The sequence below is a fragment of the Mus caroli genome, chromosome 13 (genome assembly GCF_900094665.2).
Source record: "Mus caroli chromosome 13, CAROLI_EIJ_v1.1, whole genome shotgun sequence".
NCBI lineage: Eukaryota > Metazoa > Chordata > Mammalia > Rodentia > Muridae > Mus > Mus caroli.
In genome coordinates this window covers 97,974,681-97,992,527 of record NC_034582.1, presented here as the reverse complement: position 1 = coordinate 97,992,527, position 17,847 = coordinate 97,974,681, and the positions used below count along the sequence as shown (strand labels likewise).

Here is a 17,847-nt window from a genome sequence, read left to right as displayed (position 1 = left end):
AACTTCAAGTCTCTGAAGAAAGAAATCAAAGAAGATCAAAGAAGACCTCAAAAGATGGAAAGATCTCCCATGCTCATGGATTGGCAGGATTAATATAGTAAAAATGGCTATTTTGCCAAAAGCAATCTACAGATTCAATGCAATCCCCATCAAAATTCCAACTCAATTCTTCATAGAGTTAGAAAGAGCAATTCTCAAACTCATTTGGAATAACCAAAAACTCAGGATACTGAAAACTACTTTCAACAATAAAAGAGCCTCTGGTGGAAGCACCATCCCTTACCTCAAGCTGTACTACAGAGCAATTTTGATAAAAACTACATGGTATTGTTACAGTGACAGATAGGTAGATCAATGGCTTAGAATTGAAGATCCAGCAATGAACCCCCACACCTATGGTCACTTTGACATAGGATCTTTGACAAAGGAGCTAAAACCATGCAGTAAAAAAAAGACAGCATTTTCAACAAATGGTGCTGGCTCAACTGGCAGTTAGCATGTAGAACAAGGCCAATCAATCCATTCTTATCTCCTTGTACATAGCTCAAGTCTAAATGGATCAAGGAACTCCATATAAAACCAGAGACAGTGAAACTAATAGAGGAGAAAGTGAGGAAGAGCTTTGAAGATATGGGCACAGGGGAAAAATTCCTGAACAGAACACCAATAGCTTGTGCTATAAGATCAAGAATTGACAAATGGGACCTCATAAAAGTGCCAAACTTCTGTAAGGCAAAGGACACTGTCAATAAGATCAAAAGGCAACCAACAGATTGGGAAGAGATCTTTAGCAAATCCTACATAAGATAGAGGGCTATTATCCAATATTTACAAAGAACTCAAGAAGTTAGATTCCAGAGAACCAAATAACCCTATTAAAAATGGGGTGCAGAGCTAAACAAAGAATTCTCAACTGAGGAATAGCAAATGGCTGAGAAGCACCTAAAAAATGTTCAACATCCTTAGTCATCAGGGAAATGCAAATCAAAACGACCCTGAGATTCCACATCACACTAGTCAAAATGGCTAAGATCAAAAACTCTGATGACAGCAGATGCTGGCGAGGATGTGGAGAAAGAGGAGCACTCCTCCATTGCTGGTGAGATTGCAAGCTGGTACAACCACTCTGGAAATCAGTCTGGCAGTTCCTCAGAAAATTGGTCATAGTACTACCTGAGGACCCAGTTATACCACTCCTGGGCATATACCCAGAAGCTGCTCTGCCATTTAATAAGGACACATGCTGCACTATGTTCATAGCAGCTATATTCATAATAGCCAAAAGCTGGAAACAACTCAGATGTCCTGCAACAGAGGAATGGATACAGAAAATGTGGTACATTTTACACAATGGAGTACTACTCAGCTATTAAAAACAATGACTTCATGAAATTCCCAGGCAAATGGATTGATCTAGAAAATATCCTTAGTGAAATAACTTACAAAAGAATATACATGGTATGTACTCACTGATAAGTCGATACTAGGCAAAGAACATGGAATACCCACGATATAACTTACGAACCAAAAGAAGCTGTAAAGGAAGGAAGACCAAAGAGTGGATGCTTCAGTCCTACTTAGAAGGGGAACAAAATAATCATGTGAAGTATAGGGTGGGAGGGACTTGGGAGGAAGAGAGGAGCGGCAGGGGGAAAAGAGGGGAAGAATCACATATGGGAGGAGATGGAGGCGATGTACAGAGGGTCAGGAAATTAAACAGAGGTATATAGCAATGGCTGATGGGGAACTGTGGGTAGCAATCAGAAAGTCCCAGATGCCTGGAAAGCAAGAGCCTCCCAGGACCCCACAGGGATGACATTAGCTGAAATACCCCAGAAAGGGGAGGGATAACCTGTTGAGACCATATCCAGAGGTTCTACATGGCCCCCTGGTTGAGGGATGAGGCCAATCACTCATCTCCAAAATTTTAGCCCAGAATTGCTACTGTCTAAAGGAAATACAGGCACAAGGAGTGGAGTAGAGACTGAAAGAAAGGCCATCTATAGACTGTTCCACCTTGGGATCCACCCCATACGCAGACACCAAACCCAGACACTGTTGCTGATGCCAAGAAGTACTTGCTGACAGCAGAATGATACAGCTGTCTCCTGAGAGGCTCTGCCAAATAGTGACCCATACAGATGTGGATGCTCGCAGCCAACCATGGAACTGAGCACAAGCACCCCAATGGAGGACTTAGAGGAAGGAGCTGAAGGGGCCTTATCTGACATCGATGGGAGGGGAGGCCCTTGGTCCAGTGAAGGCTTGATGCCCCAGTGTAGAGCAATTCTTGGTTTATGAGGTGGATGGGTAGGTGGTTGGGGGAGCACCCTCATAGAAGCAGGGTAAGGGGGGGGGGCGGGTAGGATAAGGGGTTTCCAGAGGGGAAACCGGGAAAGGGGATAACATTTGAAATGTAAATAAATAAATTATCCAAATAAGTAAAAAAGAAATTGGGACAGGTCTGACAGGAGTTAGGAACTGGGAAAGAATGAAATAAAAATACATTTTGTATGAAAAAACAAGGAAAGAAAGAAAGAAAAAAGAAAGGAAAGAAAGAAAAAGAAAAGCCAGAAACCACAAATTTATAAAACCACTATAAAAATGAGCAAATAATTATAACTAGGTCTCAAAATATAAGGGAAATATAAAAAGAAGTTAGTTGAGGGCTGAAAAGATTCGGTTAAGAGCAAATATTACTCTTATAGAGAACCTAGGTGCAGTTCCCAGCACCCATGCAGATTGGCTCACATCTGGATATGACTTTAATTCTAGAGGATCTGATGCCATAGGCATCTGTATTCACATGCACATACCCACACACAGACACACAGACATACACACAATTAAAAATAGTAAAAATTAAAAAATAATAAAAATAAAAAACCTGAGTTACATAATGATAATAATTAAAATTGGAAAATAAAAATTAAAAATTGATAGCATTACGGTGTCATTGCAAAGCAGAAAATAAAGAAATGGTGATATAGCTCACTGGTAGAGGGCTTGCCTAGCATGTGCAAGATCTAGATGTGAATCTACCACTGACTGCTCAAAACATCATGAATATTAATACCAGAAAATATACAAAACTTATATAATAAAATATAACAAAAGTAGCCTAAAGAAGGCTAAAAAAATACAAGTGTATTTTTTAAGAGGCAGTGCTAAAATATATTTAAGATATTAATTCTTATAATTCAAGTAAAAAAGCAAAAATTAATTTGAAAAACTAAGCACAAATTTAAAGATTTAACGCCTGGAAATTTCAGTCCTGGCTGAAAGTTTCCACTATCCAATATAGTATGGCTTTGATTTAAGGATAAACACATAGACCCAAATCAGGAATACAGACAACAAATTGACCCATGTATCAGCTGATACCTAACAAAGATAGCACTGTAATCCAATTGAGAAAATGACACACTTCTCACATGTGACGCTGCAGAAGGTCACCATCTCTACGGGAAAAAGAATCTAAAACCTTCCTTCACACAGTATATGAAAACTAACTGAAATGGGCTCTGCTTTATGTAAAAGTGAAAACTATTCTTTGTTTTAGTTTTGCTTTTTGATGCTGTAAATTCAGCTGAGGGTTCTGTGCATAGTAGACATCTACTTTACCTCTGAGGTGCGCCTAGAATCCCTTAAAGCTGTCATTTCTTGTTCTCACTGCAGCAGTATGGACAAAAACCACCACTTCTTGAAGAATACTGAAGAGAATGTTTACAACCTTACAACACACATTTCTAAGATAGAACATGAATACAAAACATATTGTTTGTATTCCAAAGAGTTTCAAGTACATTTTTTACCTGAGGTAGGAGGATCATAATTTCAGTTCAGCTTAGGCTACACAGCAATGTTCTTATTAACCTGGGAAACATAACTAGTCCTGGTCTCAAAAAAACAAAACAAAACAAAATCCCAAAGGTTAAAAATAGCTAAAATGATTGTTAGACACTTCATGAATGAAGGTGTTCAGCATGGTGCGGTGTTGCACATCTTTAATCTCAGCACCTAAGAAGCAGAGACAGGTGAGTCTCTTTTCTAGGACAGTCTGATCCACATAGTAAGCTCCAGAACAGCCAGGGCTACAGAGTGAGACTTCACAAAATAAAGTAAAACAAATTATTATTATGTGGTTAAAGACTGTGTTACCAAATATTGACAAGAATATGAAAACAGGTCTCTTCTGAATAGCATGCATCCACTTTAGAATACAACCATATATTTCTTTTTTATCTCAGGTATCTTAGGTAACCATAAAGTTGAAGAATTTTGTTTGCAGTGTGATGACCTGACATACTCTGTAAAATGCCCACTACCTAGTTAGTTGCTTTTTATGTGTGGCGAGATGACTGTTATGTTAGTAAATTTCAAGCATATAATTGTGTAGAAATTTCCTGAGATTAAAACTTTCCAGGAAGTTGAAACAATAGGAGTTCTAAGGGGAACTAAAAACTGGAAGTAAACACATCAAAACAGCTCAGGAAGTCTATGAAACTGAGTAGTTCTATTTCCTCAAGACCGCGTAAGCCATACAGACTTCTGAGTGGTCCTCAGGAGAGTCACAGTGAAAAGAAGAGTCTACGACAAGACTAGCCCCCAGAAGAAGCAGAGACCAACCAGCCAAGCATCCTCAAAAAAGCAGATTTCCTTCACAAATAAAGACAAACCGGTCTACCTGCAAAGGACCCTGTTCTACCTACTGAGCTGCCTGCAGTCTGCAGTGTCCTCTAGGTTCCCAGCCTTGGGGAACTGTCATCTATGTTGGGCTGGACTTAGTGAGGCAACCGTGTGAGCAATCGTCGCTCTTGTAAGCAACCACTCATCCGGGAGCCTACGAGGAACACTGAGTGCCCAGCTTCAGTCTGTCTTCACTTCCCTATCTCCAGTGAATAGATGTTTGTTCACATTTCCTCATGAACAGTGTCACACAACAATGCATTTTTATCACATATAACTGCAGGATTTAGTTATCATTTAACTGAAAGTTTAAACTTGTTGATCAACATCTCTTTACCTATCAGTCTCCAATAAGACCTACTGTAACCAACCTCTTTTCTATTTTGTTCCTATGAGATGTATGTTTTTAAAGTGTACTTATAAATGTTGTCATGTCTATGTCTGTATCTGGTTTATGTCAATTTGCAAAATGTCTTTTGGTTTTGTTCATGTTGTCATAGATAGTAGGATTTTCTTGTTTTATCTTTCTTTATTTTTCTTTTTTCAATTTTTAAAAGTAAAATATAATTTTCCCTTCTTCCCACTAACCCCTCCCATGTATGTCCCCCACTCCCTTTCAAATTCATGACCTCTTATTATTTAGTTACTATTGTTTGATAATAATACACACACACACACACACACACACACACACACACACTGCAACCTGAGGAGTCTGTTTAGTGTTGCTTATATGTCTATTTCTTAGGGTTGGATTAGATGATCACTTAGTGTATCCATCTGTGAGAAAAAATGAATTCTCCCTCTCTCAGCAGCTTTTATCACTTGTAGCTCTTAATCTAAGGGTGAGGATCTGCATGAATTCTTTCATCTGTGTCAGTTTGTCAGGTCTTGTTTAAATAGCCATATTTCTTTTTCATTTTTAATTATGTGTATATATGTGTGTCTATGTATGTAGTATAGTGCCCCAGACTCAAGAAGAAAGTGTCCAATCCCATGGAGCTGGAGTTACAGGCAGTAGTGAGCTGTCCTACAAAGGTGTTGAGACCTGAATTCATGTCCTCTCCAAGAGCAGTACATGGTTTTAACTACTGAGCTATCTTTCTTTGTTTTATTTTTAAAGCTGAGGAATATTACTCACAAAAATAAAACATGATTGTCCTATTCTTTCATTCCTTAGCACACACTTAGGTTATTTGCATATCAGGGGTTTTGGGGACAATTCTGTAATGAACATGTAGTATAGTAATATCTTCGAAGTGGTGAGTATTTTAATTTATAATCTATACTCAGAAGTAGAATTGCTGGGTCATATGATATCTCTGTTTTTAATATTCTAATAAACAACCATTTTCTTTCCTCTAATGATTGTACTTTTGCAATCTCTCTCTTTTATCCTCTCTGTCTGTCTGTCTATCCCTCTCTATCTCTCTGTCTCTTTCTTTCTCCAGGGTCTCTTGTAACCCAGGTGACCTGGAATTTACCATGCATCTGAGGATGACCTTGAACTCCCGATCCTCCTGCCTCTGCCTCCCAAAGTAATGGGATTTCAGGCATTCATTGCCATTGTCATGATAATTTCTTGAAAAGTTGAAAGTTAAATTAAAAAGTTTAATTTCTTAAAAAGTTAAACGAGATCAGTTCCTTCTAGGAATTTATCCAGGAGGAATAAAAACACATGTTCGCTTCTTCTTCCTCGGTGCTGCCTAAGAGGTGGCTGCCATCTATTTTGCAGCACCATGGCTGCCCTCTGGCCTCTGGTGAAGCCCAAAATCGTCAAAAAGAGGACCAAGAAGTTCATCAGACACCAGTCAGACCGATATGTGAAAATTAACCGAAACTGGAGGAAACCCAGAGGCATCGACAATAGGGTGCGGAGAAGTTCAAGGGCCAGATCCTGATGCCCAACATCGGTTACGGGAGCAACAAGAAAACCAAGTACCTGCTGCCCAGCGACTTCCGCAAGTTCCTGGTCCACAAAGTCAAGGAGCTGGAGGTGCTGCTGATATGCAACAAATCTTACTGTGCTAAGATTGCTCACAATGTGTCCTCTAAGAACCGAAAAGCCAACTAGAAAGAGCAGCACATCTGGCCATCAGAGTCACCAATCTACCATGCCAGGCTACGCAGCGAAGAAAATGAATAGTTTGTGTGCATGTTTTGTGATTAAAATAAAATCACAAAAACTGAAAAAAAAAAAAACCACACACACAAACAAAAAAACAACCAAAAAAACCCAAAAACCAACCAACCAAACAAACAAAAAACCCCACATGTTCACAGAAAGTTTGCTTATGAACGTTTAACTTTAATCAGGGGTGGGAACTACTTTAGTTGGGAAAGTGTTTGCATTGTAAGCATAAAGACCCGAGGTTGATCCTCAGAAGACTCATTTAAAAAAGTCAGGGACAGTGGCATGTGCCTGTAAACCCTGTTCTGGGGAGGAAGAAATAGATGCATTTCTTGGGCTCAGTAGCCAGCCAGTGTAGACTAACCTGCAAGCCCCAGGTCTCAGTTAAAGATCCGATCTCAAAAACAAAGTGAAAGACTGCTGAAGCATGACACCAGTATTTACCTCTGGTCTTCACATGAATAAACAAAGGTGCACATGTTCCGGAACACACAAGACACACAGACACACAGACACACTCACATACACACGGAAGCATTATTAACAATAGTAAAAGATTATGTTTCAAATATTCATCATCATTAAATATTATATTAATGTTTTAAGATTAGAATTATTAATTATGATAATGTACATATATACACACCACACTCATATGAGAAATAAAAAATAAGTTAAAAACAGATCAAAGTTTGCCTGAGACCAAGGTTGGGACTACAGAATTAAACTGCAGAGGGTTGAAGGCAATTTAACTACAAAAGGGACTAAGGTTTAGAATCATAGACATGTTTTCTACCTTGGTTGTAGCATTTATATAATTATTAATAATATTCAAACTATATGGTTATTATGTATTCCATTATATGTAAGCTATACTTTAATAATATTGAATTAAAAATCAAATAATTAACATGGCAAAATGTAACTATAAGCCTCTAATTTTTGTGCTTAGTATTTTTTATGTGTATGGCTGCAACTTGGAACATCTTTCTTTCAGTATTATGTCTTTCATATCACTAATTTAAAAAAATCTAGCAAAATAACTTACCAATGTAATTTTTTGACATGGACACTTCTCTTACGTCAATATGAACAGAGCCTCTTGGGATCTGAACCACTTCCATATAACCTGGAATACAGAAGACCGCCAGCAATAAGCAGCTAACTAGAAAACGGGAGCGCAGCATCTAATATCAGCAGTGCTCTCAGTGCTTTAGTTCCTCCTGTGACTTTGTACTCCATAACTGCACAATAAAAACAAATTTCCAGTGCGTCTATGAAGACATTTTAGAGAAAAAAGTTTAATTGGGAGTGGTGGGAGGGAGCTTGAAATAAGACTATGACTATGTAGTCCTTGGGCCTAGAATTCACTTTGTAGACCAAGCTGGCCATGAACTCATAGAGACCTGCCTACCTAGGCCTAATTTTTTTTTTTTTTTGGTCTAAAATCATCTCAATATATTTTGCAGCCTTAGCATGTGTAATATTGGTTCATCTTTTCTCAACACATTCTCCTCACACTAATGCTGTATGGCTTATCCCAGTTCAAAGAAGCATGGCAAGTTGGAAGTGGTAGTATCACACTCATAGTCATAGCTACCCAATGAGGCTGAGAGACCAGAATCACCTATGCCGGGGAATTCAAGCCCTACAGGGTAATTTAATTAGGACGCTATCAAAAAATGTAGGGCTGGGGTGTCAAACGCAAAATGGAAGAATATTTGCCTTGCATGGTCAAAACCTTATTTTCAATCTTCAGCAAACTGTCCTCCCCAAAAAGCTAAGTCAAATAACATTAAGATAACTTTATGAAGCTGTATTTAACATGTACCAGACTGAAAGGACCAATATCTGGGGAAAAGATACGTCTGGCCTACCTACAGGAAGCTTTCAGTAGGGAGGAAAGGAAAAGCAAGAGTCTTTACTACTGCAGTCCACCAGAGGAAGAATTCTTTCTGTACTCACCTCCTCTGGGCAATGAGTCATTGAAGAACCCTTCAATGGCATCACAGGTGCTTCCATCCCCACCACAGACTCGGCACCTATCTTCCCTAGCATCAGATCCCAAAATATTATCACAACCTACGTGCTGAAAATAGAGAATATTCAGTGTGTCAAAAAGGGAAATTTCTGGAACCATAACTAATCAAATACATATAACTTAGTTATTTACTTGTATTTCCAATAAAGGAAATCAAAATAGGAAATAGTTTCCCATCTATTGTCATTCTCTCTTTAGTTAACATTTCTTAACCACTGAGCCATCTCTCCAGCCCGTAGTTAACATTTCTAAATACTTAAACTTAGAAAAAAATGGATGCCCTAGAAATAGAACTATTTCTAACTTATACTTCTCTTTCATTGACAGATACCATGTTCTAATGCTTTAGAATATTGTTGTTTATTAGTTAACAGACTCTTCCTTTTACTCCCAGTCAAGGAATTCAAGAACTAGGAAAAAATGACTCATGGTCTCCTACCCGGCTCTAACAGAGTGGACACTACTGAGCTCCTCCTCTGTGGGGCTATAATAGAGAGGTTCCACTGAGCTCCTCCTCTGCAGGGATATAACAGAGAGAGTCCTACTGAGTGCATCCTCTGCAGGGATATAACAGAGAGAGTCCTACTGAGTGCATCCTCTGCAGGGCTATCATAGAGAGTCCTACTGAGTGCATCCTCTGCAGGGATATAACAGAGAGTCCTACTGAGCGCATCCTCTGCAGGGCTATAATAGAGAGTCCTACTGAGTGCATCCTCTGCAGGGATATAACAGAGAGGGTCTTACTGAGTTCCTCCTCTGCAGGGATAGAACAGAGAGAGTCCTACTGAGCGCATCCTCTACAGGGATATAACAGAGAGGTCCTACTGAGCGCATCCTCTGTGGGATTGTAATTGTCTGCCCATCCTAAATCATGGCCTTTTCCAGCCCATTGTTAGTGCTAGCTGCTAATTATAATGTTCACACCTGAGTAAGCTTTAAAAAAAGAAAAAACAAAAAAACAAAAAACCAAACCAAATACCTGTTTCTAGTTTGGGAATCAAATTGGCATAAATAAGGGAGATGTAAGCATTTGACTTAAGAAACTAAGATTTTACCTTTTAATGTTGTATTTAATTATAAAAATACAGATTTTTAACATGTATATGATATATTTTGGTGCCTGAATTTATACATCTGAAAATTTCCCCAAATAAAACCTAGAATTATATCTTGTCATCTAAAAACTGTCATAAATATATTTTCTTTGAGAAGATAAAGTACTAGACAAATACACATAAACACAAATCTCTCTTTTTTCTGTTTACACACATACAAACACACACACACACACACACACACACACACACATTAACTGGAACATCAGATCTAGAAGCACGTTATCAAAAGGAATTTGCAGATTATGAAGGTAAGCAACACACTGATTTTATCTCTTCTTTCTCAGTTTGTATCATTTAGTAATGTGTTTCTCTTCAAAGTAAAACAAGCAAAACAAGTTAAGAGAACAGTGGTTTTGTGGCTTTTCTTATTACGATAAGATCCGTGGATTTGATCACGACCCTGACCAAGTCTTCTGGCTAATGCTAAAGTAAATGGTTTAATAAGACTGACTGTGTAATGAAAACCATCTTTAAAAGTTCTTTAAAAGGAGATAAAGTAGGTGAAACACAGCTATTTCACAGTTTGAGAAAATAATTCCACTATGAAATACATAAAGCCTTCCAATAAGAACATATGGTAGCCACATGAAGAAGAGTCAAATTCTTATCCCATTTTTCCTATTATAGTCTTTATAAGCAGAGCAGGAGAATAATACAAATTCAAAAATACAAAAAATATTATAATATAAAATATTATAAATATAATTAAATTTAAATTCTTGAAAATTATTATAAATATAATTAAAATTACAGAAGAAATCACCTTTGCTTGATTTTATAATATAAATGAGTCATTTTGGTATGTGCATGCATGTGTGTACATGTGTATGCATGCATATGTATGTGCTATATTGTTGTTCTTTACTGTAATTCAATTTATCTAAAATGTGGCTTTAAGAAAACTGAACATAGAACCCAGCACAAGCGACTATCTGAAAGAAGACAAGACCCCCAACAGAGAAGTAAAATCTGAGCCACCTTGCATTCTCCATTGATACAGATATCCAGTGAGTCTGCATTGCACTGTGTCCCATCTATCACAGCAGGAGCTCTCTCTGTGTAGAAATTGTAGCCTTCAGCCAGGCAATTTAATGCACAAGGTTTTACCCCACCTAGACAAATAAAACAGAAGAAAAGAGTGGAGTGGTTCTTCTAAGGACGAATGATTCAATGTTATTCTTATCAAATTTACAATTTATGTACACAGTCCCTGAGTGCACACTTTAGACCACAATCCTTTTTAAATACTGTGTTTATTTTTATAGCACACACAATATAAAACAGTGTCCGCTGAGCTGCTTTGTGCTTTAAGTCATTCAGGTGTACCCACTACATAATACAATAGATTTTAGGTCAAAAGAATCACAGTGGAAGCCACTGAATTTTTTTATAAGTATGAAAGGGGTAATGCTTTTTTTTTTTAAATGAGCGAATGAAATTCTAGGAGATATGAAAAATAACTTTTAGAACAAATGACAATTATGTTATAGATTCTGCTAAATCCCATACAAGAACTATGCTATGTCAATCAAGCAGGGATACACACTGTTAAAACAAAACTAAATCTGTATAAGTCATACAAACATCAAACATCCAAGGGTCAGGGAACTAATTTTATATGAAGTCATCTAATCAATGATAAAATTAACAATGCCACTAAATATATGTATTTCTTATTAGATTAGTAAGAGAACACAAATGTGAAATATAATATTAGATTTTAGTAGATGAAGCAATATATAGTATGATTTATGAGAAACATGAAATAATGACCATTTTAATGTCTTGGAAATGTGTATCTCATATCTCTATGTATATATATAGACATACACACAAATATATTAATCTATAAATAAAGATTATGTATTTGTAAGTGTGTATATTTATTTGTAGGTCAGAGTCATGGGTATCATTTCTCTCTTTTTAAAATATGGATCCTAGGGATCAAACTCAAGTCATTTGGCTTGGTGGCTGAGCTATTTGATGACTCAGACATGTTTATTTTTAAGTTTGATGTAGAAAAATAGACAAAAGTCATAGCAATGCAAGTATATCATGATTTTATAGTATATACTACATACTATCACCAAGATCAAGAAATAAAGAGATGTATGTCTGCAATATCTGAAGACTGAGGCACATGATTAAGGGACTAAACCTAAGAATATATGTGGCTGAGGAGCCAAGATAAAAGTTTAAGTTACAGAAAACCTATTTAATAAAATTATATTTAAATTTTCTTCAGATCTGGGGAAAGAAATGAACATTTAAGATCTAGAGTCACTTGGAACACTAAATGTAAATGACCAGAGAAGAATCTTTCCACAACACATCATAGTGAAGATGCTAAACCTATTAAATAAACTATTAAAACTGGTTAGAAAAAAATTTTAACTCAATTGCAAAGGCAAAAGCATTCAAATACACACTATCAAACATCTCAGCAGAAGCCCTAAAATCCAGGAAATTTTCAAACTCTATTAACTGTCAACCAAAATTATTCATTCTAGAAAGTTATCTTTCAAAATCAAGTGTGAAATAAATGTATTTCAACATAAGCAAAAAACCTAAGCAATTTATCACAAAATCAGCACTGTAAAAATATTCACCCTCTAATCTCCATCTACATCCTGGAGCTAAGACTGTCTCACAGCCCTCTCTGCACAGGAATCCTGCATGGAGAGAACCTGGTCTCTCAGGAGCGCTCTCACTTCTAGGCCCACAGGTGAGACCACCACTTTTGCTCAAATTACTGTCCAAAGGGGGACCCACCAGGAACACACAGGGCACAGGAACCACAGAGCAACTGGGGACAGGAACCTTTTGGTCTCCATGTGCACCCTAGAGTAAGGCTTTCCCACAGCCCTCTGTATACAAATCCCATCCAGAGAAAGCTGGTCTCCCTAGGAATACTGACACAACTAACATCACAGGCTCACAGGCCCACAGGAGGGATAAGCTCTAGTCAGAGACAGCAAGACCAACTAACACCAGAGATAACCAGATGGCTAGAGGCATCACAAGAACCTAAGCAACAGAAACCAAGGCTATTTGGCGTCATCAGAACCCAGTCCTCCCACCACAGTAAGTCTTGGATACCGCAACACACCCGAAAAGCAAGATTTAGATTTAAAGATCACAACTCATGATGCTGATAGAGGACTTTAAGAAGGACATAAATGACTTCCTCAAAGACATACAGGAGAACACAGGTAAACAGGTAGAAGCCCTTAAAAAGGAAACACAAAAATCCCTTAAAGAATAATAGGAAAAGGTGAAGGAATTAAAACAAAACCATCCAGGATCTAAAAATGGAAATAGAAACAGTAAAGAAATAACAAAGGGAAACAACCCTGGAGCTAGAAAACCTAAAAAAGAGATCAAGAGACATAAGTACAAACATCACCAACAGAATACAAGATATAGAGGAGAGAATCTCAGGTGCACAAGATACCATAGAAAACATTGACACAACAAAGAAAATGCATAATAAAAAGAGATCCTAACCCAAACATCCAGGAAATCCAGGACACAATGAAAAGACCAAAAGTAAGGATAATAGATATAGAAGAGAGCCTAAATTAAAGGACCAGTAAATATCTTCAATTAAGCAACAAAAGGAGGTCAAAAGGATACAAATTGGAAAGGAAGAAGTCAAAATATCACTATTCTCAACATTAAAAGAACCTCTGGGGGGAAATCACCATGTCTGACCTCAAGCTGTACTACAGAACAATAGTGATAAAAACAGCATGGTATTGGTATAGGAACAGGCAGGTAGATCAATGGAATAGAACTGAAGACTCAGAAATGAACCCATATACCTATGATCATTTGATCTTTGACAAGGAGTTAAAAACATCCAGTGGAAAAAAAGACAGCATTTTCAACAAATGATGCTGGTTCAACTGGCGGTTAGCATGTAGAACAATGCAAATCGATCCATTCTTATTTCCTTGTACAAACCTCAAGTCCAAGTGGATCTCCACTTAAAGGCACATACACTTAAACTAATAGAAAAGAAAGTATAGAAGAGCCTTGACTACATGGGCACAGGGGAAATTTTCCTGAACAGAACACCAATGGCTTATGCTCTAAGATCAACAATTGACAAATGAGACCTCATAAAATTGCAAAGCTTCTGTAAGGACACTGTCAATGGGACAAAACGGCAACCAACAGATTGGGAAAAGGTCTTTAATAATCCTACATCTGATAGAGGGCTAATATCCAATATATACAAAGAACTCAAGAAGTTAGACTCCAGAGAACCAAATATATAGCCTCCACAGCACTAAACAGTTTGCACAACTGGCCATATTTGAGTTCAAACAGACCTTAAACATTTGCCATGACAGGCATTATTGGCCTAGATAAAGATATCTGCCTTGGCTACAGTTACAAGTTCCCATGGAAACTTTGCTGATTTGGCTGCCACACTGACATTACTCTACAACATACTCCAGCTAAAACAAGAGATAGGTTTTGTGGGTTTTTTCCTTTGTATACACTATTCTAAATATTAAACTTTATGCATTGATCAAAACTTTGACTTGACTGTGTTCTTCTCTTGGTCCCTTCCCTTTTCATTTCCAGCCCTCCATTTAAGTAAACACTGTTCATCCTTTAGCAGCTGGATGGCCACACAAATAACTCTATTAAAAAATGAGGAACAGAGCTAAACAGAGAATTCTTAACGGAGGAATATCAAACGGCAGAGAAAACCTAAAGAAATGTTCAACATCCTTTTTCATCAGGGAAATGCAAATCAAAACAATCTTGAGATTCCACCTCACACCAGTCAGAATGGCTAAGATCAAAAATTCAGGTGACAGCAGATGCTGGCGAGGAAGTGGAGAAAGAGAAACACTCCTACATTGCTGGTGGGATTGCAAGCTGGTACAACCACTTTGGGAATCAGTCTGGCAGTTCCTCAGAAAATTGGACATAATACTACCGGAGGATCCCGCAATACTTCTCCTGGGCATATACCTAGAAAATGTTCCAACTTGTAATAAGGACACATGCTCCACTATGTTCATAGCAACCTTATTTATAATAGCCAGAAGCTGGAAAGAACCCAGATGTCCCTCAACAGAGGAATGGATACAGAAAATGTGGTACATTTACACAATGGAGTACTACTCAGCTATTAAAAACANTNANTTNATGAAATTCTTAGGCAAATGGATGGATCTGGAGGATATCATCCTGAGTGATGTAATCTAATCAGAAAAGACACATATGATATGCACTCACTGATAAGTGGATATTAGCCCAGAAACTTAGAATACCCAAGATACAATTTGCAAAACACATGAAGCTCAAGAAGAAGGAAGACCAAAATGGGAATACTTTGTTCCTTCTTAGAATGGGGAACAAAATACCCATGAAAGGAGTTACAGAGACAAAGTTTGGAGCAGAGACAGAAGGAAGGACCATCCAGAGACTACCCCACCCAGGGATCCATCCCATAAACAACTACCAAACCCAGACACTACTGCATATGCCAGCAAGATTTTGCTTACAGGATATAGCTTACGTGATATAGCTGTCTTTTGTGAGGCTATGCCAGTGCCTGGCAAAAAAAAAAAAGTAGATGCTCAGTCATCTATTGGATTGAAAACAGGGCCCCCAATGAAGAAGCTAGATAATGTACCCAAGGAGCTAAAAGGGACTGCAACCCTACAGGAGGAGCAACAATATGATTTAACCATCCCCTCCATTGCTTCTGTCTCTAGTTGAATATGTACCAGAGAATGGCCTAGTTGGCCATCAATGGGAGGAGAGTCCCTTGGTCTTGCGAAGATTATATGTCCCAGCACAGGGGAATGCTAGGGCCAGGAAGAGGAAGTGGATGGGTTGGGGATCAGGGTGGGGGGAGGGTACTGGGGACTTTCGGGATAGCATTTGAAATGTAAATGAAGAAAGTATCTAATTTAAAAAAAAGACATGTGGTATTATAAACAAAAGTCAAGAGGATTAAAATGTATAAATTTTTTATGTGACCAAATTTATATTATGGTTAGCATAAAATATATCATCACCATCATCATCATCAAAATATTTCATGTAATCCATTATATAAATCAATTTTACTAGTAATAAAATATTTCATGAAACTCACAAAGCAAAAGCTTTTGTAGACAAATGATCACAACATACACAGTATACTCCATTCAATATATTAAAAAGTATCTTTCAAGTGCATACAAAAGAGTCTTTAAAGTATATAATATTTTAGGATACAAACAAACATAAACAAAAATAAGATCAGAATAGTATCTAGCATCTTTTTCTGGCCATCATGATTAAGTAGGACTTACACTGGGGATAAACGTTTGGTCCAAGAATACAAATCAATAAATCTACCACACTACTTCTAAAAAGGAAAGGACAAAAAACTTAAATGACCATTCAAATAGATACAGAAAAAAAATGACAAAAATTCAACCAACTTTTCATTATGAAAATTCTAAATTAGGAACAGAAGGAATGCATTTTAACACATTAAAGGCCATTATGATAAACCCATGGCTAACATACTACAGAAGTGAGAAAAGTTCATGGCCTTTCTTCTAACCTCCAGGAGAACAGAAGGCTGCTCACTTCCAACCCTGCTAGTGGACACACTACTACAAGAATAAACCAGGAAAGCAGAGGAGCAAAAGGCATCCTAACTGAAAGTAAAACCCTGATTACAGAACCCTGAAGACTGCACAAAAATCATGTGAGAAACAATAGGAAAAAAAATCCCAGAATTCTTACAGAATCACAAAAGACACTGACTAGCCACAGAAATCTTGAGCAAAATTTATGCTGTCTACAACTAATGTAGGCACGGAGGAGGGAGCAGAGACTGTGAGAATAGCCAACCAATAACCTGCCCAACTTGAGACCCATCCCATAGGCAAGCACACTATGATATACTGTGTATATCATATATGATTACTATCATATAATATACTAATGATACTCTGTTATGTTTACAGTCAGAAGCATGTTGTCCTCTGAGAAGCTCTACCCAGCAGCTGACCCAGACAGATGCAGACACCCACAGCTAAACAGTGGATGGAGCTTGGGGACTTTTATAGAAGAATAGGAAGAGGGATTGTGGCTCCGAAAAGTGATAGGACCTCCACAGGAAGACCAACAGAGTCCACTAATGCGGACCCTTAAAGACCATATACAGGCTGGACCTAGGCCTCCGTGTTCATATGTAGCAGATGTGGAGCTTGACCATCATTGGGCCCTAAACAACTGGAACAGGGCTAGCCTATGTTCTTCTAGCTGGGCTGCCTTGTCTGGTCTATAGGTCTATGACACCTATAGTGGGAAAGGAATTGCCTAACCTCGCAGAGACTTGAAGTTTCAGGGTTGGGGGGATATGCAGAGGGGCCCCATCTGCTCAGAGGAAAAGGGGATAGGGGAAGAATTGTGGGAGGGGATGATTGGGAGGTGGCAGTTGAGCAGGATATAAAGTGAATAAGTAAAAAAAAATAAATTAAAAAATATGAAAAGGAGTAAAGCTGGAAGAATCACACTTGCTGATTTCACATTGTATTTCATAACTCTATAAATCAGAGTAGTGTGGTGATTTCTAACGCAGGCACTGTAACAATGAAAGAAAACAGAGATTTGTGGAATAAATCCATGCATACAAAGCAAGTGATCCTCAACAAATCTGCCAAGGATATATAAGGGTAATCTTGAATAGGCCATGTAAAGAAAACCAGAATTCACATGGAAAAAAAATGAAGTCATAGTCTTATCAGACACCACATACTAAACTGTCCAAAATGAATTAAAGACTTACACATGAGAGCCAAAGCTATTAAGCAATCAGAAGAGAACTGGGATAACATCCC

General features: G+C 37.8%; 1 protein-coding gene and 1 pseudogene across 2 annotated transcripts in view; one reads left to right on the top strand and one right to left on the bottom strand.

Annotated features, from left to right (window-relative positions):
- Adamts6 (ADAM metallopeptidase with thrombospondin type 1 motif 6) overlaps positions 1 to 17,847 on the bottom strand; it is a 198,063-nt gene that overhangs the window by 52,787 nt on the left and 127,429 nt on the right. For both annotated transcript variants that reach the window (XM_021180030.2, XM_029468413.1), the window contains 3 exons: positions 10,958 to 11,091; positions 8,786 to 8,909; positions 7,869 to 7,949 (listed from right to left, as the gene is read on the bottom strand). In XM_021180030.2, the coding sequence (XP_021035689.1) occupies positions 7,869 to 7,949; positions 8,786 to 8,909; positions 10,958 to 11,091 (339 nt within the window). The remainder of the gene's footprint in view (positions 1 to 7,868; positions 7,950 to 8,785; positions 8,910 to 10,957; positions 11,092 to 17,847) is intronic.
- Positions 6,426 to 6,835, top strand: LOC110307806 (annotated as a pseudogene).